The sequence below is a fragment of the Protomyctophum bolini genome (assembly GCF_963924005.1).
Source record: "Protomyctophum bolini genome assembly, contig: SCAFFOLD_521, whole genome shotgun sequence".
Classification (NCBI taxonomy): domain Eukaryota; kingdom Metazoa; phylum Chordata; class Actinopteri; order Myctophiformes; family Myctophidae; genus Protomyctophum; species Protomyctophum bolini.
This window is the reverse complement of record NW_027665881.1, coordinates 1-27,783: the sequence shown is the minus strand read 5'-3', so window position 1 is coordinate 27,783 and position 27,783 is coordinate 1. Positions and strand designations below refer to the sequence as shown.

Below are 27,783 nucleotides of genomic sequence, written 5' to 3'. Positions count from 1 at the left end.
TACATATAAACACGTTACAGTACGGGTTCTCTACGTTACCGTTCTGTAAATATACATATAAACACGTTACAGTACGGGTTCTCCACGTTACCGTTCTGTAAATATACATATAAACACGTTACAGTACGGGTTCTCTACGTTACCGTTCTGTAAATATACATATAAACACGTTACAGTACGGGTTCTCTACGTTACCGTTCTGTAAATATACATATACACACGTTACAGTACGGGTTCTCTACGTTACCGTTCTGTAAATATACATATACACACGTTACAGTACGGGTTCTCTACGTTACCGTTCTGTAAATATACATATACACACGTTACAGTACGGGTTCTCTACGTTACCGTTCTGTAAATATACATATACACACGTTACAGTACGGGTTCTCTACGTTACCGTTCTGTAAATATACATATACACACGTTACAGTACGGGTTCTCTACGTTACCGTTCTGTAAATATACATATACACACGTTACAGTACGGGTTCTCTACGTTACCGTTCTGAAAATATACATATACACACGTTACAGTACGGGTTCTCTACGTTACCGTTCTGTAAATATACATATACACACGTTACAGTACGGGTTCTCTACGTTACCGTTCTGTAAATATACATATAAACACGTTACAGTACGGGTTCTCTACGTTACCGTTCTGTAAATATACATATAAACACGTTACAGTACGGGTTCTCTACGTTACCGTTCTGTAAATATACATATAAACACGTTACAGTACGGGTTCTCTACGTTACCGTTCTGTAAATATACATATAAACACGTTACAGTACGGGTTCTCTACGTTACCGTTCTGTAAATATACATATAAACACGTTACAGTACGGGTTCTCTACGTTACCGTTCTGTAAATATACATATAAACACGTTACAGTACGGGTTCTCTACGTTACCGTTCTGTAAATATACATATAAACACGTTACAGTACGGGTTCTCTACGTTACCGTTCTGTAAATATACATATAAACACGTTACAGTACGGGTTCTCTACGTTACCGTTCTGTAAATATACATATAAACACGTTACAGTACGGGTTCTCTACGTTACCGTTCTGTAAATATACATATAAACACGTTACAGTACGGGTTCTCTACGTTACCGTTCTGTAAATATACATATAAACACGTTACAGTACGGGTTCTCTACGTTACCGTTCTGTAAATATACATATACACACGTTACAGTACGGGTTCTCTACGTTACCGTTCTGTAAATATACATATACACACGTTACAGTACGGGTTCTCTACGTTACCGTTCTGTAAATATACATATAAACACGTTACAGTACGGGTTCTCTACGTTACCGTTCTGTAAATATACATATAAACACGTTACAGTACGGGTTCTCTACGTTACCGTTCTGTAAATATACATATAAACACGTTACAGTACGGGTTCTCTACGTTACCGTTCTGTAAATATACATATACACACGTTACAGTACGGGTTCTCCACGTTACCGTTCTGTAAATATACATATACACACGTTACAGTACGGGTTCTCTACGTTACCGTTCTGTAAATATACATATACACACGTTACAGTACGGGTTCTCTACGTTACCGTTCTGTAAATATACATATACACACGTTACAGTACGGGTTCTCTACGTTACCGTTCTGTAAATATACATATACACACGTTACAGTACGGGTTCTCTACGTTACCGTTCTGTAAATATACATATAAACACGTTACAGTACGGGTTCTCTACGTTACCGTTCTGTAAATATACATATAAACACGTTACAGTACGGGTTCTCTACGTTACCGTTCTGTAAATATACATATACACACGTTACAGTACGGGTTCTCTACGTTACCGTTCTGAAAATATACATATACACACGTTACAGTACGGGTTCTCTACGTTACCGTTCTGTAAATATACATATAAACACGTTACAGTACGGGTTCTCTACGTTACCGTTCTGTAAATATACATATAAACACGTTACAGTACGGGTTCTCTACGTTACCGTTCTGTAAATATACATATACACACGTTACAGTACGGGTTCTCTACGTTACCGTTCTGTAAATATACATATACACACGTTACAGTACGGGTTCTCTACGTTACCGTTCTGTAAATATACATATACACACGTTACAGTACGGGTTCTCTACGTTACCGTTCTGTAAATATACATATACACACGTTACAGTACGGGTTCTCTACGTTACCGTTCTGTAAATATACATATAAACACGTTACAGTACGGGTTCTCTACGTTACCGTTCTGTAAATATACACATACACACGTTACAGTACGGGTTCTCTACGTTACCGTTCTGTAAATATACATATAAACACGTTACAGTACGGGTTCTCTACGTTACCGTTCTGTAAATATACATATAAACACGTTACAGTACGGGTTCTCTACGTTACCGTTCTGTAAATATACATATAAACACGTTACAGTACGGGTTCTCTACGTTACCGTTCTGTAAATATACATATAAACACGTTACAGTACGGGTTCTCTACGTTACCGTTCTGTAAATATACATATAAACACGTTACAGTACGGGTTCTCTACGTTACCGTTCTGTAAATATACATATAAACACGTTACAGTACGGGTTCTCTACGTTACCGTTCTGTAAATATACATATAAACACGTTACAGTACGGGTTCTCTACGTTACCGTTCTGTAAATATACATATAAACACGTTACAGTACGGGTTCTCTACGTTACCGTTCTGTAAATATACATATACACACGTTACAGTACGGGTTCTCTACGTTACAGTTCTGTAAATATACATATAAACACGTTACAGTACGGGTTCTCTACGTTACCGTTCTGTAAATATACATATACACACGTTACAGTACGGGTTCTCTACGTTACCGTTCTGTAAATATACATATAAACACGTTACAGTACGGGTTCTCTACGTTACCGTTCTGTAAATATACATATAAACACGTTACAGTACGGGTTCTCTACGTTACCGTTCTGTAAATATACATATACACACGTTACAGTACGGGTTCTCTACGTTACCGTTCTGTAAATATACATATACACACGTTACAGTACGGGTTCTCTACGTTACCGTTCTGTAAATATACATATAAACACGTTACAGTACGGGTTCTCTACGTTACCGTTCTGTAAATATACATATACACACGTTACAGTACGGGTTCTCTACGTTACCGTTCTGTAAATATACATATAAACACGTTACAGTACGGGTTCTCTACGTTACCGTTCTGTAAATATACATATACACACGTTACAGTACGGGTTCTCTACGTTACCGTTCTGTAAATATACATATAAACACGTTACAGTACGGGTTCTCTACGTTACCGTTCTGTAAATATACATATACACACGTTACAGTACGGGTTCTCCACGTTACCGTTCTGTAAATATACATATAAACACGTTACAGTACGGGTTCTCTACGTTACCGTTCTGTAAATATACATATAAACACGTTACAGTACGGGTTCTCTACGTTACCGTTCTGTAAATATACATATAAACACGTTACAGTACGGGTTCTCTACGTTACCGTTCTGTAAATATACATATAAACACGTTACAGTACGGGTTCTCTACGTTACCGTTCTGTAAATATACATATAAACACGTTACAGTACGGGTTCTCTACGTTACCGTTCTGTAAATATACATATACACACGTTACAGTACGGGTTCTCTACGTTACCGTTCTGTAAATATACATATACACACGTTACAGTACGGGTTCTCCACGTTACCGTTCTGTAAATATACATATACACACGTTACAGTACGGGTTCTCTACGTTACCGTTCTGTAAATATACATATACACACGTTACAGTACGGGTTCTCTACGTTACCGTTCTGTAAATATACATATAAACACGTTACAGTACGGGTTCTCTACGTTACCGTTCTGTAAATATACATATAAACACGTTACAGTACGGGTTCTCTACGTTACCGTTCTGTAAATATACATATAAACACGTTACAGTACGGGTTCTCTACGTTACCGTTCTGTAAATATACATATACACACGTTACAGTACGGGTTCTCTACGTTACCGTTCTGTAAATATACATATACACACGTTACAGTACGGGTTCTCTACGTTACCGTTCTGTAAATATACATATACACACGTTACAGTACGGGTTCTCTACGTTACCGTTCTGTAAATATACATATAAACACGTTACAGTACGGGTTCTCTACGTTACCGTTCTGTAAATATACACATACACACGTTACAGTACGGGTTCTCTACGTTACCGTTCTGAAAATATACACATTTATAATTATAGCGCCTTTATCCAAGGCACTTTACATAGATGTTGCATTACATTCACCCATTCACACACACATTCATACACCGATGGCGGCAGAAACCATGCAAGGCACCAACCTGCACATCGGGAGCAATCTGGGGTTCAGAGTCTTTGCTCAAGGACACTTCCACACTGACTCATGGGGGAGACCACAGGGTTCGAACTGGCAACCTTGCGGTTACTGTCACGCCACTCTACCGCTGATCCACCGCTGCCCCCTAGTGGCCACTCTACCCCGACCCAGAGGTTGAGCTCAATTAAATATGAGGATTTCAAATTTAAATTTAAATTTAAAAATTAACCGAGGCTATTACACAAGTGTAAGACTAACAGTAATCGCCGGTTACAACTAACCCGAGTCAGAATCAGAATCAGAATCAGAATATATCTTTATTGTCATTGTACGAGACAACGAAATTGAATTGCAAACCAGCTCAGTGCATTTAAAACAAAAGACATAATGCTCTATATGAAACACAAAATACAAACATTTAACGCATATTGCACAGTAAGTCCTTTTAGTTCATAAAGTGTCGAGAGTCAGAGTTCAAGTGTCAGTGTTTAGAGCTATGACTGCTATGACTGCTCTGAAACTAACCCGTGGAAGGTTAAAACTAACCCGTGTAGCACTTGCCGTAGAACTTACTATAGCCTCGATGACCTTACAGGCGTAAATGCAAAGGCTCAATGCATATACAACTTAGATAGCATGTTCTGTAGACATATAGAACTCTCTACACATAGTTTCATATCATAGATATTCCACACGTGAACCAGAGGCTATATACGCATCCATCATGCTATTGAGTTGCAGAGAAGGTCAGACAAGATTCACAGCTGTATACAAACAACATATAATCACCTGATGAGCCTACAAGAGCCAGTTCTTTACTGTTATGACTCGGTGTGGTACCGTGTGACCCAGATGCACAACGAGGAGAGACAAAGCAGAATAAAGCCCACCCGGGTGCTTGTGAATAAACATCTGCACTGGGTGGGCTTTATTCTGTTTTGTCTCTTCTTGTTGTGCATTTGGGTCAGAACCACACCGAGTCATAACAAAAAACTCCCATATCTGCTGGGTGAAGTACAACAATGTGCAAACACAGCAGCAAGATTTGTGAGTTGCTGTGATAGGAGAAGGATATCAAATGGAACACAACCACCCTAAAGACTAATCATTGTGTATATTCCTGCACTATACCTGCATCCAGTGACCTTGGTACATAGAAGTTGATCTATTGAAGATTTTGACCTTCAAATGTACATAATCTTTGTTTTGATTATATTGCTGTATTGTTGTATTGTTCTTTCTGCTTTGGCAATGTAAACGTATGTTTTCTCATGCCAATAAAGCCCTTTGAATTGAATTGAATTGTGTGGGGGGTACTCACCAGGGGGAACTGGTGCGAGACGTGCCCGTCGGGGGGCAGCTTGGCGCCGAAGCCCAGCGCGGGGAACATCTTGTCGCTGTCGTAGTCCTGGATGATCTCGCCCACGGCCTTCAGCGCCATGGCGTAGGCGTTCATCTGGTACGGGTTCATGTAGTGCAGAGAGGTCGACTGGGACGGGTTACCTGGGGGGGGTTAGGGTTAGGGTTAATGGTTAGGACGGGTTCCCTGGGGGGTTTAGGGTTAGGGTTAATGGTTAGGGCCATGGCGTAGGCAACTTTTTTTCGCAACATTTTCTTGCGCTTTCTTGAGAGCGCAAGTTTTTCTTGCACGTTTTTCTTGCGCTTTCTCGAGAGCGCAACTCTCTGTGGTTCCAGGGACTGACCCTCATCATTTTTCAGGGGGGCATCACGAAAAAATCTGCCTGGCTAGGGCACCAAATTGCTCACTGCCCGGAAGCAAAGATTTGAGTTTAAAAATAAAGTTTGCTGTGAAAGAATATTATTGAAAGATATGCGTCACATTTTCAAGATTAAAAAAAAAATAGCAGATCTACAAGCTCACTATGAGCTTGTAGAAATCCTCTCTTCTGAGGGGGACCCCTGAGGGGGGACCCCTGGGGGGTTAAAATGAAAGTATATGTAATGTTTTGAATCAAGCTTCTTTGTTACTCTTCCATGAGGTCGATGAACTCCTCGTGTGCTCTTCGTGTTCGTGTACGTGTTCGAAGCTCGGATAGAATCACTTACCGTTTGACGCCGTGAAGTCGATGGCCACGGTGAAGTTGATCTGCGTCCTGGAGGAACGTGAGAGGACAGAGGAGGAGGAGAAAACAATTAGCCCTTCTCTAAGTCCCTCCCCGACCCGTCCTCGTCCAATAGGCACATTAGCAGCGAGGACACAAATGGTAAACGGTGCATTTTATATAACGTATAAATAGACTTATTTTTATTTATTTATACATATATTTTTTTTTATCCCACGATTTTGTAACTCATTTTTCACCCCTGTGTCAATCATCTAATGTGATCCTGGGCTCTACACACCCTCCACCAACCTAGTCCCCATATATGGGGCACAAGGGGAGACCAACCTAGTCCCCATATATGGGGGACAAGGGGAGACCAACCTAGTCCCCATATATGGGGGACAAGGGGAGACCAACCTAGTCCCCATATATGGGGGGGACAAGGGGAGAGCAACAGACTTGAACTCATGCTTCCTTCATGCCTGAGTGTCCAAGTTGCTCCTTTTACACCTGACAGGGGGGAGTTTCCCTGGTTGGACGTAGCGCGTGGAAGGAACACGTTATTCCAACCAGTTCCTTTCCCCTCCATCAGGCGCCCCGGCTGGCCAGGGGGAGGCAGTTTGGAACACGTTATTCCAACCAGTAGACACTTCTATATATATAGTCAAAGAACAGAACAGGAATTCATCATAAAGGAGGTAAAAACAACCATCGACAGTCTATAATGATAGGTTTCCAATCTCAAGCCTTTCCCTCGTATATATATATATATATCCCATTCTGACCGGGAACCCATTTTGGTGTCAGCATCATGTTATGCTTTAGCTATTGAAAAATAGCAGATCTACAAGCTCGTAGCGCGCCACCGAGTGGCGCTACGAGCTTGTAGATCTGCTATTTTTGAAAAATCGAAGAACGACTGACATTTTTAGAATCTGATCTCACTGTCAGAATGGGTTAATCAGACCAGTGTGTGTCCAGTGGAAACCTCGTATGAATCTGATCTCAGGTCAGAATGGGTTATATATATAAAGATAGCTTCTTCCTATAAGCTAACCATGTGTTTGTGGAGGTTGCTATGTGGTTCAAACCATTTCCCCGTGCTCAGAGAGATGCCCTGTGGGGGCGAGAGTAGCAATCATCCCATTTCCTCCCATTATGGCCCTCCAGGCTCCGCTCCTCATCTTCTGCTTGTGAAAACGCTGGAACGCGCCATTAACCCATTCTGACCTGAGATCAGATTCATACGAGGTTTCCACTGGACCACACACTGGTCTGATTATAACCCATTCTGACCTGAGATCAGATTTTAAAAATCGATTTTTCAAAAATAGCAGACCTAAATAGCAGATCTACAAGCTCGTAGCGCGCCACCGAGTGGCGCGCTACGAGCTTGTAGGTCTGCTATTTTTCAATAGCTAAAGCATAACATGATGCTAACACCAAAACGGGTTCCCGTTCAGAATGGGTTAACCCATTCAGGATGGGAACGCATCTGTGTCGCTTTTAGCGTTTAATAACCATCCACTTTAACCCATTATAAAAATAAATTAAAAAACTTTAGCTGTTGAAAAATAGCAGATCTACAAGCTTATAGCGCGGCACAGAGTGCCACGCTTATAAGCTTGTAGATCTGCTATTGTTTTTGTTTTGTTTTTGGGTTTTTTTAATCTTGAAAATGTGGCGCAAATCTTTTAATATATATTCTTTCACAGCAAACGTTTTTTAACTCAAATCCTTTCTTCTTGCGGGGGGGGGGGATCCCTGTAACAACATATTTTGAAATTGGGGTCCGCGGCCAAATACAGATAATTCTGACACAGAATGCCACGTTATATAAGCTTGTAGATCTGCAATTTATTAAAACTGTCAGGATGTAGAAGACATTTTTTAGAATCTGATCTCAGGTCAGAATGGGTTAAGGCCCAGCATGCAGAAGGTGAGAGGATGGCGGTGTCTGTGCGGATAGAAAGCTCTTCTCTTCTCTGAAGCTCTTGAATGGTTCGAAGGGGAACATTTTCCCCGTCCCCAATGCTTATTATTTATGATTACATAAATCACGGTGTGAATTCAGTCGATTGGGGTGGAATGAGCTCGCACAGCGAGATCCGTATAGCACCAAATTACTACTTCTGTTAGGAGGGGGAAAAAAATAAAAGATGTGCAGTATTTTTGGGACGTTTTTCCTATTCCTGACTGCGCCGTAAGAGGACATTCCGATATGTCATCCTGGAAAGGTACTATGTTTACCCAGGGTAACTGGACTAAGGAAAGGAAAGGTACCATGTTTACCCAGGGTAACTGGACTAAGGAAAGGAAAGGTACTATGTTTACCCTGCAGGGTAACTGGACTAAGGAAAGGAAAGGTACTATGTTTACCCAGGGTAACTGGACTAAGGAAAGGAAAGGTACTATGTTTACCCAGGGTAACTGGACTAAGGAAAGGAAAGGTACTATGTTTACCCAGGGTAACTGGACTAAAGGAAAGGAAAGGTACCATGTTTACCCAGGGTAACTGGACTAAGGAAAGGAAAGGTACCATGTTTACCCAGGGTAACTGGACTAAGGAAAGGAAAGGTACTATGTTTACCCTGCAGGGTAACTGGACTAAGGAAAGGAAAGGTACTATGTTTACCCAGGGTAACTGGACTAAGGAAAGGAAAGGTACTATGTTTACCCTGCAGGGTAACTGGACTAAGGAAAGGAAAGGTACTATGTTTACCCAGGGTAACTGGACTAAGGAAAGGAAAGGTACTATGTTTACCCTGCAGGGTAACTGGACTAAGGAAAGGAAAGGTACTATGTTTACCCAGGGTAACTGGACTAAGGAAAGGAAAGGTACTATGTTTACCCAGGGTAACTGGACTAAGGAAAGGAAAGGTACTATGTTTACCCAGGGTAACTGGACTAAGGAAAGGAAAGGTACTATGTTTACCCAGGGTAACTGGACTAAGGAAAGGAAAGGTACCATGTTTACCCAGGGTAACTGGACTAAGGAAAGGAAAGGTACTATGTTTACCCAGGGTAACTGGACTAAGGAAAGGAAAGGTACTATGTTTACCCAGGGTAACTGGACTAAGGAAAGGAAAGGTACTATGTTTACCCAGGGTAACTGGACTAAGGAAAGGAAAGGTACTATGTTTACCCAGGGTAACTGGACTAAGGAAAGGAAAGGTACTATGTTTACCCAGGGTAACTGGACTAAGGAAAGGAAAGGTACTATGTTTACCCAGGGTAACTGGACTAAGGAAAGGAAAGGTACTATGTTTACCCAGGGTAACTGGACTAAGGAAAGGAAAGGTACTATGTTTACCCTGCAGGGTAACTGGACTAAGCTCAAGAACTTGTTTACAGCCAGGCCCTGCTCATAGAACATTTCATGGTAGAGAGGTTCAATGCCTTGCTCAAAGGGGGCACTTCAGCGGTGGTAAATTTTTAACGTGCCGGTCCGGGGATACGAACTATAGCGACCTTCACGATATCAAGACGGCTCCGCAAACCGTTCGGCCACCGCTGCCCCTGGACCAGGCTATCATCATCATCATCATAATGCTGATATGTTCAACGTTGGCTATAATCGTGGCATGCGGGCAGATTTTTAGGATTTTAGGTCGGGCGAGATTTCAGGGGCTCCATTTTCGTCACCGCTAAACCCCTTATCCCTAAACTTCTTTGACTTATTTTTTTTTTTTTACTATTTTTGCAAAACATTTTTGAATAGTTCAAATTCACAACGTGTCAATGTAGATTGGCTAGTTGAACTATTGAAAAATGTTTTTCAAAATAGTAAAAAAAAAAAAAAGCTTGCAGATGGGTTCTATTCAGAGGAGAGATTTGGTATTGCTGTACTTCTATAACTCCACTAAAATAATTTGACCTTAGTATACTTTGAAAATAGCTGTCGATCTACAAGTATGAGTGAAAGTATATGACTTGCCCTGATGAAGACTCCTCCGTTTTTAACCTTCATAATAAAGTACCTTGATTTGATATCTACCCCTTTATATCTCCTCATGTTTAAACCTTTTTGAGTGCTCGGATCGCCACCTTTTTATCTCTGAAGTGAAGCACCAGACTATTAATCCCCGCTATGAGGCCAGGCTATGAGGCCAGGCTACCAGACTATACCTATGAGGCCAGGCTATGAGGCCAGGCTACCAGACTATACCTATGAGGCCAGGCTACCAGACTATACCTATGAGCCCAGGCTATGAGGCCAGGCTATGAGGCCAGGCTATGAGCCCAGGCTATGAGGCCAGGCTATGAGGCCAGGCTATGAGCCCAGGCTATGAGGCCAGGCTATGAGCCCAGGCTATGAGGCCAGGCTATGAGGCCAGGCTATGAGGCCAGGCTACCAGACGATACCTTTGTGACTTTTGCACCAGCTCCTTAGTACTTCTTTCCGTGTGCTACGACAGCTTTAAGGTTGAGGTATGCGTCATTCATTCCACATATAAATGTGGTGCTCTCTCTCTCTCTCTCTCACCCCTACTCACCCCCCCTTGATGTAATCCAAGAAGGTGCACTCCGCCTCCACCGAGAATGACAGCAGCGTCACCTGAGGAAGAGACAGAGAGACAGAGGGACAGAGACAGAGACAGAAGGACAGAGGGACAGAGAGACACAGAGAGAGATACACAGGGACAGAGAGACAGAGAGACAGAGACACAGAGAGAGAGACAGAGACAGAGGGACAGAGACACAGAGACACAGAGAGACAGAGGGACAGAGAGAGAGAGAGAGAGAGAGAGACAGAGGGACAGAGACAGAGGGACAGAGAGACAGAGAGACACAGAGAGAGATACACAGGGACAGAGAGACAGAGAGACAGAGGGACAGACGGACAGAGGGACACAGAGACAGAGACAGAGACAGACAGAGACAGAGGGACAGAGACAGACAGAGACAGAGAGACAGAGACAGACAGAGGGACAGAGACATATGGCGTGTTAAAACTGTGTGAGGATGACTTGGTGACGAGACAATGTTAATGCAATCTTTCGGTGAGCACTTATAACACAGTTAGTTGAACAACATAATGAGACAGACACAATTCAGAGTTTCAGAGTATTGGAATAAATGTATTCAAATACGGAGACAGTATAGTGAAGCGTTACAATGGAACACCACGTACTGACTCCACACATCTCAGTTAGACTTCAGCTTAAATACATTTACTACCCCCCTCAGGGAGTAGGTGGGTTTTAACACACATGAGAAGACCCCTCCAGACCACACAGGTCACAGGTCAAATGTCAGTGGGGACAGAAAACAGCTTCTCATGGTTTGGTTTATGATTTTCCTTAAATGTACAACTTAGGTATTCCACATTTCCTAATTGACAACATGACTTCTATTTTTACTTTTACTCAGGTAAATGTAGGTATAAATTCCAGACTTTTATACAGTACTTCTACATTGCAGTATAATGATACTTTCAGTCAAAGTAAAACCATAGCGAGTACTTTTTATTTCCACCAACGTACAGTAGCTTCCATAATTTATGCCGACTTGCGGCAACGATCCATGTTGCAGCGCCAGCGGCTTGTCATTAGCGACGGCTTCACTAAAACACACAACAGCACTCTGACTCCGCTGAGAAGGCGTGGGCGGTGGGTCCGCCGCCGCGCACCGCTTCCACATGACTGATGGCTTCATTTTAACGCATTCTGACCTGAGATCAGATTCATACGAGGTTTCCACTGCTGGACACACACTGGTCTGATGAACCCATTCTGACCTGAGATCAGATTCTAAAAATGTAGATCTGCTATTTTTTTTTAAAAGCCCTGAAAATGTGTTGAAATTCTTGTAATAATATTATACTCTTTCTTTCACAGCAAAGGTTTTTAACTCAAATCTTTCCTATAGAATCTGATGTCAGTCAGTCCTGAATGGGTTAAGCGCTGAAAGGTGAGTTTGATAATGAGATGAGAGGCATTCTGTGGCGCGCCGCGCGCTCCGTAATATAGCGTGTGTGTGTGTGTGTGTGTGTGTGTGTGTGTGTGCGTGTGCGTGTGCGTGTGTGTGTGCGTGTGTGCGTGTGTGTGTGTGCGCACGCTCCGTAATAGGGAACACAGGGAGATGGAAATGGATCCCCGCGGTCGGAACGCCATGTCACTGCAGGCATTCTGAACTTATATTATATAGCACGTACTTATCCTGGTTTAGTGCACAGTGTAAAAGTGCTGCTGTGATCACGTAACTTTTCCAATTGAGTCATTTCTTTAAAGTATAGACAATTTATCGCCCCCTTTTTTCTGGCTCACCAAACCAACCCCGTCTCACAGAAATACCATCGACTATAAAGAAGGAGAGAGACTGAAAAGGCGCGAAGCTCTCTCCCCAAATCATGGATTTTATACACATTAAATACTGGATCATTTTTGGAACCAGACCTTTAAAATCTCTTCCAAATCCGTCAACAAGGCCTGCTCATTGCGAACGCAGTGATTGCGAACGCAGTGAGCACTTACTATGAGACCTAGCAGATCATGTCTGTCTGTCTGTGTGTCTGTCTGTCTGTCTGTCTGTCTGTCTGTCTGTCTGTCTGTCCCGCTTTTGTGCCCATATATGGAGCTGAGTGATTTGTTTGTGATTGATGCAACACACTCCATATTTGGACGTATAGCTGCTTTGGGGACTCCTTATATGGTTATGGCTAAGTTAAAAACTTTTAAAAAAATCACAAAAAAAAAACACAAATATGTACGAGCTGCGTTCGCTTCCCGCGTTTGCGCGTCTTACTGGTAAAACTATGTGCATTGTTTTTTTAAACTGTTTTATCATATAGGACAACTATTGGTGGAGAGGTTTGTCTAACGCATGTCATGCAACTCTCAACTTCTCCTCATGACTGGAGATTAGCTACAGACTACTAGGCCTACTGACTGAATACGTAAATATATGCCAATCCCAAAAATAATCACGTTATCAAAACACGCTATAACATGAATTTTAAAACAGGTTTTAATATTTAATATCATATCGTCTATGTCTATGTTAATATTTAATACCATATTGTCGACGTCCCTCAAAACTTATTTCAAACGGTTTGAGTCTCAAACACCACTCTGATTATAACCATGCAGTCCATGGCATTTCTCTTTTTCAAGAACAGCAGATCTACAAGCTCGTATAGCCGCGCTACGAGCTTGTAGATCTGCTATTTTTGAAAAAAATCGTGAAAATGTGGCACAAATATTTAAATATATATTCGTTCACAGCGAACGTTTTTTAACTCAAATCTTTCTCTCTCCCTCTCCCTCTCTCTCTCTCTCTCTCTCTCCCTCTCCTTCTCTCCCTCTCTCTCTGTTTCTCTCTCTCTCTCTGTTAGTACCAGTAAGACGCGCAAACGCGGGAAGCGAACGCAGCTCGTACATATTTGGGTTTTGGACGTATAGCTGCTTTGGGGACTCCTTATATGGTTATGGCTGAGTCATGGTGACGTAATCACTCAGCTCCATATATGGGCACAAAAGCGGGACAGACACACACACACACACACAGACAGACAGACAGACATGATCTGCTAGGTCTCATAGTAAGTGCTCACTGCGTTCGCAATAATACTCAGAGTTTCCACCAGAGGACATTGTATTTACATCCATAATGTCCATGTTGTCGATCATCAACCGAAATGGCGTTGCCTCAGTTCGGCGTTCATATACCACACACGATGCGCGTACAAACCCCGTACACAGCTGTCACAGAGTTAACGAGAGAGACGAATAATGATGCAATTAGCCCATTCTGACCTGGCACCCATTTTGGTGTTGGCATCATGTTATGCTTTAGCTATTGAAAAATAGCAGATCTACAAGCTCATATCGCGCCACCGAGTGGCGCGCTATGAGCTTGTAGGTCTGCTATTTTTGAAAAATTCGAAGAACGACTGACATTTTTAGAATCTGATCTCAGGTCAGAATGGGTTAATCAGACCAGTGTGTGTCCAGTGGAAACCTCGTATGAATCTGATCTCAGGTCAGAATGGGTTAGAGACAGATCATGAAGAGGAGCAGAGAAGGGATGCTGTGTTGCTGCTGGCATGTTGAGCGGAGATACGGCTACTCTCGTTATCCTTTTAACCCATTCTGACCTGAGATCAGATTCATACGAGGTTTCCACTGGACACACACTGGTCTGATGAACCCATTCTGACCTGAGATCAGATTCTAAAAATGTCAGTCGTTCTTCGAATTTTTCAAAAATAGCAGATCTACAAGCTCATAGCGCGCCACTCGGTGGCGCGATATGAGCTTGTAGGTCTGCTATTTTTCAATAGCTAAAGCATAACATGATGCTAACACCAAAATGGGTGCCAGGTCAGAATGGGTTAAACTTGCGCCAAACAATAAACAGTTATGGCAGAAAACAATATCCAGAACTGTTCAACTGTGTGCAAAGTAATCAGTTTAGTCGTGGATAGCAAAAAAATCATCATCATTCAACTCTTGAATGATGAACATTGTCATGTCATTGTCACTCCTGGGGAGATTTATGAAGCTGTTCTTTTTTTTTCTTCTTTTTTTTTTAATATATTTTTTATCCCACGATTTTGTAACCCATTTTTCACCCCTGTGTCAATCATCTAATGTGATCCTGGGCTCTACACACCCTCCGCCAACCTAGTCCCCATATATGGGGGGCAAGGGGAGAGCAACCTAGTCCCCATATATGGGGGACAAGGGGAGAGCAACCTAGTCCCCATATATGGGGGACAAGGGGAGACCAACCTAGTCCCCATATATGGGGGACAAGGGGAGACCAACCTAGTCCCCATATATGGGGGACAAGGGGAGAGCAACCTAGTCCCCATATATGGGGGACAAGGGGAGAGCAACCTATAGTCCCCATATATGGGGGACAAGGGGAGAGCAACGGACTTGAACTCATGCTTCCTTCATGCCTGAGTGTCCAAGTTGCTCCTTTACAACCTGACAGGGGGGAGTTTCCCTGGTTGGACGTAGCGTAGCGCGTGGAAGGAACACGTTATTCCAACCAGTTCCTTTCCCCTCCATCAGGCGCCCCGGCTGGCCAGGGGGAGGCAGTTATGAAGCTGTTCTGAAGCTGGGTGATAACAAGGCCTGTGGCCCTGACAACCTTAAACTGCTGAACATCTTAAATGTGCCAGTGTCCTATAATTGCAATGTGCTTTACAGGTTTCTTTGTTCACGGGATTTTTACCTATAAATCTATGCTCTCTGTGGTGTCAGTGCCAGTCAGTCATCAAAGACAAAGTAGGCAAGCTGAGCAGCTCAGATAACTATAGGCCCAAAGCCTTGGCCAGCGTCTTGTCCAAAGTTATGGAAAGGTGTTTTATTCCCCCCGGTTGAAGTGTGTTTACAGTTTATAGAAACACCGGTCTAACAAACAACAAAAAGAAACGCTTGAAGACTCAACTTACAAAAAGACAGAAAATTATACTTCTTAGTTAGAAGTAATTTTTGCGAACGCACTTACTATGAGACCTAGCAGATCATGTCTGTGTGTGTGTCTGTGTGTCCCCTCTTTTGTGCCCATATATGGAGCTGAGTGATTACGTCACCATGACTCAGCCATAACCATATAAGGAGTCCCCAAAGCAGCTATACGTCCAAACACCCAAATATGTACGAGCTGCGTTCGCTTCCCGCGTTTGCGCGTCTTACTGGTAGTTAGAAGTTAGAAGTTATATGAGTATGTGTATGTATAGGTATGGAAAGATACCTAAACCAGACACCTAAACCTAACCCCAACCCTCTCCCGACCCCCAGCGCACCTCAGACCTCCGTCGGATCATAGTATGCCTCCCAACCGAGCCGAGGAAGCGAGACACGCACAGAGCTGGCCCGAGCACTTTAGTGTCGCCAACTGTCACCAGAAAAAGTAGCTATAGATTTCTCTCCAGAAGCTTTTCACTAATTCAGTCGCTAGGTTGGCAACACTGTTTAGGTGTGTGTGCATTGTTCTCCATCAGTGTATGTGTGTGTGTGTATAGGGCACGGCTGCCCCGTGACTCCGGCCATGTTGTGTTTTCACTCCAGTTACGTCTCTTATTCACTTTTTTCATAGTGAGTGGTGCAACCGCTCCCTTTTAGGCATTCACAAACAAAAAAATATATATATGACTAAAACTAAAATATAAATTTGCTGCCAAAAACAACACTGCCATGCAGTATTATAATACTCACAGTTCCAGAATTGACATATTTCTTCTTCTTCAGTTTCTTCTTGGGGTTCATAACCTACAACACAGAGAGAGACACATGTTTTTGCAAGGATTTCACACACACACACACACACACACACACACATTTGATTTATTTATTTGAATCCACAAATTACAATTAAGGAAACAAATATAACGGGGTTGACGGTTCATGTTCACTTAAGGATACACATGGCACCTCCTTCTCCACACAGACAAGCTGCCTATAACAGCCCAAACGGAACAGTATTTGGCAAGTATTTGACACCGGCCCCCAGCAGTGCACAGACAACGGCCCCCAGCAGTGCACAGACAACGGCCCCCAGCAGTGCACAGACAACGGCCCCCAGCAGTGCACAGACAACGGCCCCCAGCAGTGCACAGACAACGGCCCCCAGCAGTGCACAGACAACGGCCCCCAGCAGTGCACAGACACCGGCCCCCAGCAGTGCACAGACAACGGCCCCCAGCAGTGCACAGACAACGGCCCCCAGCAGTGCACAGACAACGGCCCCCAGCAGTGCACAGACAACGGCCCCCAGCAGTGCACAGACAACGGCCCCCAGCAGCGCACAGACAACGGCCCCCAGCAGTGCACAGACAACGGCCCCCAGCAGTGCACAGACAACGGCCCCCAGCAGCGCACAGACAACGGCCCCCAGCAGCGCACAGACAACGGCCCCCAGCAGTGCACAGACAACGGCCCCCAGCAGTGCACAGACAACGGCCCCCAGCAGCGCACAGACAACGGCCCCCAGCAGTGCACAGACAACGGCCCCCAGCAGTGCACAGACAACGGCCCCCAGCAGTGCACAGACAACGGCCCCCAGCAGTGCACAGACAACGGCCCCCAGCAGTGCACAGACAACGGCCCCCAGCAGTGCACAGACAACGGCCCCCAGCAGTGCACAGACAACGGCCCCCAGCAGTGCACAGACAACGGCCCCCAGCAGCGCACAGACAACGGCCCCCAGCAGTGCACAGACAACGGCCCCCAGCAGTGCACAGACACCGGCCCCCAGCAGTGCACAGACAACGGCCCCCAGCAGTGCACAGACACCGGCCCCCAGCAGTGCACAGACAACGGCCCCCAGCAGTGCACAGACAACGGCCCCCAGCAGTGCACAGACAACGGCCCCCAGCAGTGCACAGACAACGGCCCCCAGCGGGGCACCACCGCTGAAAGAGGCCGTCGTAGCCGCCGACGTCGTGCGAACGGGGATCCGGGCGATCTTGCTCGGGCCGCCGGGCGCCGGCAAGGGGACGCAGGCGGCGCGGCTGGCGGGTCGCTACGGCGTCTGCCACCTGGCCACGGGAGACATGCTCAGAGCCGCTACGGCGGCGTCATCGGGCTCCTCCTCCGAGCGCGGCCGGAGCCTCAGGGAGACCATGGACGCCGGGCGGCTGGTCAGTGACGAGACGGTGGTGGATCTCATCGAGACCAACCTGGACACGCCGCCGTGCGCGCGCGGCTTCCTGCTCGACGGCTTCCCGCGCACGCTCCGCCAGGCGGCGATGCTGGACGACCTGTTGGCGCGGCGAGGAGAGCCGCTGGACGCCGTGGTGGAGATGGACGTTGGCCACGACGACGACTCCCTGCTGCTGCGGCGGGTCTGCGGGCGGCTGGTCCACGGGGCGAGCGGACGCTCCTACCACGACGTCTTCCGCCCGCCGCGACGTCACATGAGGGACGACATGACGGGCGAGCCGCTGGCGCGACGCACGGACGACAACGAGGCCACGCTGCGCGCGCGGCTGGACGCGTACCGCCGGCAGACGGCCCCGCTGGTGCCGCACTACGGGGGGAGGCGGGGCCTGCACGTGGCGGCCGTGGACGCCGCGCGGACGCCCGACGTCGTCTTCGCCGCCATCGTCGCGGCATTCTCGGCGGCGACCGCTACGACCGCTAGGACCGCTACGACCGCTACGGCCGCCGTGGCGACCGCTGCCGCTGCTGCTGCCCCCGCCCCCAAAAAACATATGAATTTGGCCACCGACCCCCGTCTCTAAACCATTCTGACCTGAGATCAGATTCTAAAAAATGTCTTCTACATCCTGACAGTTTTCCATTCTGACCTGAGATCAGATTAAAAAAAATGTCTTCTATGTATGTCAGTCGCTCTTCTATTTTTCAAAAATAGCAGACCTACAAGCTCGTAGCGCGACACTCGGTGGCGCGCTACGAGCTTGTAGATCTGCTATTTTTCAATAGCTAAAGCATGACATGATTTATTAAGAAAGTAAAAAGAAAAAACTGATGAACTAAGAATGTTTTGTATGGAAAGAAAAAAACAAACTAATAAACTAACTAAACTAAACTAAACTAAACTAACACACACACACACACACACACACACACACACACACACACACACACACACACACACACACACACACACACACACACACACACACACACACACACACACACACACACACACACACACACACACACACACACACACACACACACGCATTCATTTCACGTTACATTTCGTTTTAATCCATTCAGGCCTGACGTCGAAATTAAAAAAAGAAAAACTTCTAAATCACGAGAATTTTCTGAAAGATTTGAGGCACATTTTAACGATTTAAAAATAAATAGCAGATTCTCATAGCGCGGCACTCGGTGGCGCGCTATGAGCTTGTAGATCACCAAACTGGGTTTTAAGGTGTGATACAAGTAAGACGCGCAAACGCGGGAAGCGAACGCAGCTCATAAATTGCAATAACAATTAGAATAAATTACGAATTAGTGAGAAGTGTGTAGTACTGTGAAATTAGTGAAAACAGGGCCGCGGAATACAAGTTGGACCACGCCATCACACTCATGTCACCATGACTCAGCCATAACCATAAGGAGTCCCCAAAGCAGCTATACGTCCAAATATGGAGTGTGTTGCATCAATGACAAACAAATCACTCAGCTCCATATATGGGCACAAAGGACACACACACACACACACACACACACACACACACAGACAGACGTGATCTGCTAGGTATCATAGTAAGTGCTCATTGCATTCGCAATATTCCTTAAAATCCACGTCACCTTTTTGCGATGGCAGGTTCACACCTTTATCTGTTGTTTGTGAATAAAATGTTGTCCAATTATACGTGCGTGGGTGGGTGGCATGAGACAGATGCATGCTGGGTACTGAAGCAGCCAGGAGGAGGATACGGTGCTGCTAATAATCCTCGCTGTCGGACGCCATCTCCATTAATATATAATCTAAGTGCTCAACGCATTCTTAACCCATTCTGACCTGAGATCAGATTCATACGAGGTTTCCACTGCAGGACACGCACTGGGTCTGATTAACCCATTCTGACCTGAGATCAGATTCTAAAAAAAAAATGTCAGTCGTTCTTCGATTTTCAAAAAATAGCAGACTCTACAAGCTCGTAGCGCGCCACTCGGTATGGCGCGCTATGAGCTTGTAGATCTGCTTTTTTTCAATAGCTAAAGCATAACATGATGCTATAGAACATCAAAATGGGTTCCCGTTCAGAATGGGTTAAAAACACAATGAGCGCCTGGGAGTTCTTCTTCTAAGAGCTAGCCGGGTCCCGACCAATGTCGCTATATAGATAAATGCACGTTGGGAGAGCATGATATTAATGCACACATCGTTGTTACATGGAAGATGTTGTTACATGGATTGGAAGCACCATTACGGTAATGGTTTGATGGGTGATGTGAATTAACGACATTCACTCTATATCACACATAAATAAATATAGCACATTATGTGTGTGAGTATATTCCATTAGGCAGGCCGGGGGGGGGGGGGGGGGGGGGGTGGCGGGGTAAGAAGAACAACCCTGTATACCAAGACGAAAGATATCTGCACAAAATTACTTCAATTCTCTGCGGTGTGCTACAGTATAGGCATGAAAGAGGCAGCACTTAAAGGGACACTTCACCCTTTTTGCAAAAAAAATATACGTTAATGACGTTTAGGAGCTTTAGAACACTTTCCTGGGGGTCTTTATGTGTGTAATATGTGGTTTTAGATATTTTAGATTGTAGCAGTGAGCCTGTTGTCTCTGATGTCATGGACACTGGGCTCACTTCCTTCCTGGACTACATGTTGTCTCAGTAAGACAGCTCTCCCCCCTATCCACAAGGAGGAGCAGTGCACCAAAGAATTATGGGAATTGTAGTCCAGGAAGGTAGTGAGCCCAGTGTCCATGACATCAGAGACAACAGGCTCACTGCTACAATCTAAAATATCTAAAACTACATATTACACACATAAATACCCCCAGGAAAGTGATCTAAAGCTTCTAAACGTCATTAACATATATTTTTTTGCAAAAAGGGTGAAGTGTCCCTTTAATTTCCAGCTCCGCGGCAAAGACAGAGTTTCTTATTGATTATGAAAATACGGCGAATTAAAACACATAAAACAAAAAGGTGGGTAATGTGGTGTTATACGTGCGGTGGAACGCTGGATTAAAACAATTAGCTGGCCGTCAAACTGTTTTAATAAGGATACATTATTTGAGAACCATCGAAAAGCGTGACGTCTTTCTTCAGCTTATCTAAAGTCTAAAGAAAATATCTCAAATCCGTCACTTTAGCGCATAATGTCTTAAAACGGGAGCAAATGGCCGATAAACAACACAGAGCCCCTTTTTTAACCCATTCTGACCTGAGATCAGATTCATACGAAGGTTTCCACTGGACACACACTGGTCTGATGAACCCATTCTGACCTGAGATCAGATTCATATACGAGGTTTCCACTGGACACACACTGGTCTGATGAACCCATTCTGACCTGAGATCAGATTTAAAAAAATGTCAGTCGTTCTTCGATTTTTCAAAAATAGCAGACCTACAAGCTCGTAGCGCGCCACTCGGTGGCGCGATATGAGCTTGTAGATCTGCTATTTTTCAATAGGTAAAGCATAACATGATGCTAGCACCAAAATGGGTGCCCGGTCAGAATGGGTTAAATACAAATCATAGGGATTAAATATTTGGATCCACACTAAGACATTTTTCAATCAGTTTGTGTTTGAAATTCGCACGAGAGAGACTTGAGGTATTGTATCTTATAAATATTACAAGATATTTTCTCTAATAATTCTTATTCCCCGTAAGGCTCTTCCCATTGATCTTACTTAACTCATTCTGACCGGGAACCCATTTTGGTGTTAGCATCATGTTATGCTTTAGCTATTGAAAAATAGCAGATCTACAAGCTCATAGCGCGCCACCGAGTGGCGCGCTACGAGCTTGTAGGTCTGCTATTTTTGAAAAATCGAAGAACGACTGACATTTTTCGAATCTGATCTCAGGTCAGAATGGGTTCATCAGACCAGTGTGTGTCCAGTGGAAACCTCGTATGAATCTGATCTCAGGTCAGAATGGGTTAACTCATTCTGGGCGGGAACCCCTTTTGGTGTTTCAAAGCATTATGTTAATACTTATGTATACTTATGTTAGGTATTGAAAATTAGCAGATCTACAAGCTCATAGCGCGGCACTAGTTGCTTGTAGATCTGCTATTTTATTTTTTTAATCGTGAAAACGTTTTTTTTTTTTCAGATGGGGGTCCGCGGCTAATAACATATACTTTTCGGGGTCCTTGACATGAAATATTGAGCACCACTGATATAGAAACATATTATATTATAGTATTTTTTGTTTGAATTCGTAGAATCGTCCTCAGGTGAAAATGGCTTAACCCATTCTGAACGGGAACCCATTTTGGTGTCAGCATCATGTTATGCTTTAGCTATTGAAAAATAGCAGATCTACAAGCTCATAGCGCGCCACCGAGTGGCGCGCTACGAGCTTGTAGGTCTGCTATTTTTGAAAAATCGAAGAACGACTGCCATTTTTAGAATCTGATCTCAGGTCAGAATGGGTTAATCAGACCAGTGTGTTGTCCAGTGGAAACCTCGTATGAATCTGATCTCAGGTCAGAATGGGTTAATGGTGTTGCAAATGGATCATATGATCATACGTGTGGCTGCTCCCGTGTTGTGGGCCCCTCAGGCAAATATAAGATTATAGGGATTTGACGTATACCTACCGTAACTGTGTGTGTAAATGCACACAACAAAATGCCCTTTCCAAACAAAAGGGAATTAGTAAATGCATGGAATAAATTGTTGTAGGTGTGTGTGCGTGTGTGTGTGTGGGGAAGACTGGGGAGTTTTTATCATCCGGTTTTTAAGTGCCAAGACACACACACACACACACACACACACACACACACACACACACACACACACACACACACACACACACACACACACACACACACACACACACACACACACACACACACACACACACACACACACACACACACACACACACACACACACACACACACGCGCATGCACGCAAGCAGACACTCATATACACACCTATGCGCGCACGCAAGCACACACGCATGTATACGCACCTACGCACGCACGCACGCAAGCACACACGCATGTACGCACCTATACGCACACATGTGCGCGCACACACACGTGTGTACGAGGAATGCATCGGTGTGATTTTAGACTATTGTAAAATGACATCATCCTCATACCCAGAAGCAAGAAGGGACGAGCGGAGAATGCTAAGAGAGCACTGTTGATTTCCTCGACTAAAACCAGGAGAATGCTAAGAGAGCACTGTTGATTTCCTCGACTAAAACCAGGAGAATGCTAAGAGAGCACTGTTGATTTCCTCGACTAAAACCAGGAGAATGCTAAGAGAGCACTGTTGATTTCCTCGACTAAAACCAGGAGAATGCTAAGAGAGCACTGTTGATTTCCTCGACTAAAACCAGGAGAATGCTTAGAGAGCACTGTTGATTTCCTCGACTAAAACCAGGAGAATGCTTAGAGAGCACTGTTGATTTCCTCGACTAAAACCAGGAGAATGCTTAGAGAGCACTGTTGATTTCCTCGACTAAAACCAGGAGAATGCTTAGAGAGCACTGTTGATTTCCTCGACTAAAACCAGGAGAATGCTTAGAGAGCACTGTTGATTTCCTCGACTAAAACTAAAGGAAAAATGTTCGTCGACTAGACCTTATTTTCCACTGACAAAAACTAAATGGAAACTAAGTGAAAACTATAAGCTATGATGACTGACTAAAACTAAGACTAAATATACTGACAATTTAGTCAATAAATAAAAAAAAACTAAAATGTTATAGGAATGGACTGTATAGTGGACAGTCTGGAGCAACAGAAGAGCTGTCATGACTCTGAAAGAGGAAGTGGAGCCTCATCGCCACTTCCATTTCGTCTTTACAGTCGCACACATTTATCCTAATATAAATATAAAACATCTTAAGCATATATAGCTCGCTGCTTAGTGCTTAGCAGAAAAGAAAAAAACAAAAAACAAGCTCTAAAGATAATTTTAAAATATATTTTCGTGAACGGAAATGGCAGCTTCCTTACTCGGATTTCAGATTTCAGATTTTAGCATTCGGAGATTGTGGAATAGTTGTGTTGTGTTGTGTGTGTGTGTGTCCCAGCAGCGCCACGTGTCATTGCCGCTGCCGCCTGCCGGGAGAATGCACTCGCCCCTTCTGACATTTAGAAGGCATTTGTAGAATCGCCCCTCGGGTCAAATGGGTTAAAGTGGAACACTGATGGCAGGAGTGTATCATATAGAAATGTCACGGGGGTCAGAAAAGGCATTATCTTTCGTTCTTGATGTGTAGAACAGATCTCAGCAGATCTCTCTCTCTCAGCGTTCAAACGTAGCACAGAACCAGATCTCTGGGAATCTGCTATTCTCACCTCGTAGACGTTGAACTGGCTCTGGCCTCGCGCCAGCTCTCTGTAGCTGGTCGTAAACTCCCCGATGAAGTCGTGGCTGCAACGGACGGCAGAAGAAAAAGAGTACAGTAAGTAACGGATGTACAGTAACAGTGTACAGTAACAGTGTACAGTAACAGTGCTATATTGAACACCCTTCACAGTTTACAATTCAGGCATTCATCAGATCAGCTCTTAATCCAGAGCGATTTATACATTAAGCAAGAACAGAGAATAAAAAAAGCATGGCAATACATCACATACATACGAAGTATAGATATCATGAATCATACGTATAAGATAAGAGTGTAACAGTGTGAAATATATGTAATGAAACTATACATGTATAAACTGTATAAACTGCAGGTTGCCTATAATGATTGAATGCGTATACTATTGAACAAACCAAGGTGGAGCAGTGCAAGTGAGTTATTGCGAATGCAGTGAGCACTTACTATGAGACCTAGCAGATCATGTCTGTGTGTCCGTCCGTGTGTCTGTGTGTCTGTGTGTCACGCTTTTGTGCCCATATATGGAGCTGCTTTGGGGACTCCTTATATGGTTATGGCTGAGTCATGGTGACATGAGTGTGATGGCGTGGTCCAACTTGTGCCCATATATGGAGCTGCTTTGGGGACTCCGTCATTTGTTCTAATTGTTATTGCAATTTACGATCTGCGTTCGCTTCCCACGTTTGCGCATCTTACTGGTTCTGTAGTGTGGGAGTTTACACCTTTCATGCCTTACTGAGAAACTTAATGTATAAATGTATGTCTCGTCTCAATGAGTCTCAAAACTGTATAATTATGCTGCTATGTAACCCCGGCTTCAGTAGCACTAGGTACCGGTCTGCTTTTTGGATGCACTGGTATGAATGTTTATTGTAAAAATTATGTTTTTATGGGTTAGGGGTGTTTCTTCTCTGTATGTAGTGTTTTATGTTGTCTGTTGTTTATTGGACCCTGAGTCTGAACAAATAAAGTTGATTGATTACAATTTACAATTTAGGCATTTAGCAGACGCTCTTAATCCAGAGCAATTTACATTAAGCAAGAACAAAACAAGCATGGGAATACATCACATAAAAAGTAAGTGCTACGGGCCATGATGGAGTCTGAAAAGGTGGGTTTTCAGACTACGGCGGAAGATTGGGAGTGATGCTGCAGTTCTGACTGCAATGGGAAGTGCATTCCACAGTTTTATGAGCCAGAAGGGAGAAGAGTTTGGGACGTGTGGAGCGTTGTTGTCCCGGCGTTTTTTAGTGAGGGTACTTCCAGCTTCCCTGCGTTGGCTAATCATAAAAATAAGTTGAGCCTTTTCATACGCCAGTAGGTGGTCCAGGCTATAGGGCAAGTGCTATGGCAAGTGCTATGGGCTGAGATGGAGTCTGAAGAGGTGTCTTTTCAGACTGCGGCGGGAGATTGGAAGCGAATCTGCAGTTCTGACTGCAATGAGATTCCAAAGCTTTACGTCTTACATGTGTGTGGTTTCGAAAAGTAGTAAAAAGTGCTTTGGGACAAAACCTCTTAACTCCATTGGACCCTCAAACTGTCTGCTAAAGCGGCTAACCCTCAAACTGTCTGCTAAAGCGGCTAACTCCACCGCCTCTCCCACCTCTCAAACTCTCTGCTAAAAAGCAGCTAACTCCACCACCTCTCCCCCTCTCAAACTGTCTGCTAAAGAAGCTAACTCCACCACCTCTCCCCCTCTCAAACTGTCTGCTAAAGCGGCTAACTCCACCACCTCTCAAACTGTCTGCTATAAAGCATATAACTCCACCACCTCTTCCCCTCTCAAACTGTCTGCTAAAGCAGCTAACTCCACTACCTCTCCCCCTCTCAAACTGTCTGCTATAAAGCAGCTAACTCCACCACCTCTCCCCCACTCAAACTGTCTGCTAAAGCAGCTAACTCCACCACCTCTCCCATCTCTCACACTGTCTGCTATAAAGCAGCTAACTCCACCACCTCTCCCCCTCTCAAACTGTCTGCTAAAGCAGCTAACTCCACCACCTCTCCCCCTCTCTCAAACTGACTGCTAAAGCAGCTAACTCCACCACCTCTCCCCCTCTCAAACTGTCTGCTATAAAGCAGCTAACTCCACCACCTCTCCCACCTCTCATGGAAGTAATTGACAATATATAAAGTCACCAACACCAACTTTCATTTCCTGAACAATGTTTGTCTTTCATTTCCTGAACAATGAGTTGTGCACTGCAGAGTTCACACGTTTACAGAGAAGAACACCACATGCATTCTGTCCTCTGAGAAAAGTATTAATATGTTCTGTGATCATCTCCATCTAGCTTGTGTGAAAGAACAGAACGTTCCCTGTAAATGCACGGTGAAACAGCTCTCAATATCCTACTTCTATTTATTTTTTTATATATATATATATTTTTTGTAACCCATTTTTCACCCCTGTGTCAATCATCTAATGTGATCCTGGGCTCTACACACCCTCCGCCAACCTAGTCCCTATATATGGGTGACAAGGGGAGACCAACCTAGTCCCCATATATGGGGGACAAGGGGAGACCAACCTAGTCCCCATATATGGGGGACAAGGGGAGACCAACCTAGTCCCCATATATGGGGGACAAGGGGAGACCAACCTAGTCCCCATATATGGGGGACAAGGGGAGACCAACCTAGTCCCCATATATGGGGGACAAGGGGAGACCAACCTAGTCCCCATATATGGGGGACAAGGGGAGAGCAACGGACTTGAACTCATGCTTCCTTCATGCCTGAGTGTCCAAGTTGCTCCTTTACACCTGACAGGGGGGAGTTTCCCTGGTTGGACGTAGCGCGTGGAAGGAACACGTTATTCCAACCAGTTTCTCCCCCCCCCCCCATCTCTCTCCCCATTTCCTGTCAGCCTACTGTCTGTCCCTCCTCTATAAAAAATATAATATTAATAAAGGCGAAAGAAGCCATACAAAAAAACATTTAAAGTTGTGTACACAGTTCCATGCTGTATTGATGTTGGTTCCATTAGGAGAGACAAACAGCCAAACGTTATGATCAAAATAACACAATTATTCTAGAGATTCTCTATAGATTTCTTGTAAATGACGTAATGCAGATGTTCTCTGTGTGTGTGTGTGTGTGTGCGTGCGTGTGTGTGTGTGTGTGTGCGCGTGTGTGTGTGTACGTGCGTGCAACACTTACCTTCCATCTCGGTCCCAGTCGTAAACCTCCACCTTGATCGTTCTGCACGTGCACACATCACACACACACACACACACACACACACACACACACACACACACACACACACACACACACACACACACACACACA

At 44.4% G+C, this 27,783-nt stretch overlaps 1 protein-coding gene across 1 annotated transcript in view; it reads right to left on the bottom strand.

Annotated features, from left to right (window-relative positions):
- LOC308312131 (copine-5-like) overlaps positions 1-27,693 on the bottom strand; it is a gene marked incomplete at both ends in the record, with an annotated part of 43,454 nt that extends 15,761 nt beyond the window's left edge. The window contains 6 exons of the mRNA XM_080794523.1: positions 5,754-5,935; positions 6,500-6,546; positions 10,995-11,056; positions 16,671-16,724; positions 24,461-24,536; positions 27,652-27,693. Coding sequence (XP_080650649.1) covers positions 5,754-5,935; positions 6,500-6,546; positions 10,995-11,056; positions 16,671-16,724; positions 24,461-24,536; positions 27,652-27,693 — 463 coding nt within the window. The remainder of the gene's footprint in view (positions 1-5,753; positions 5,936-6,499; positions 6,547-10,994; positions 11,057-16,670; positions 16,725-24,460; positions 24,537-27,651) is intronic.
- Between the last annotated feature and the right edge of the window lie 90 nt (positions 27,694-27,783).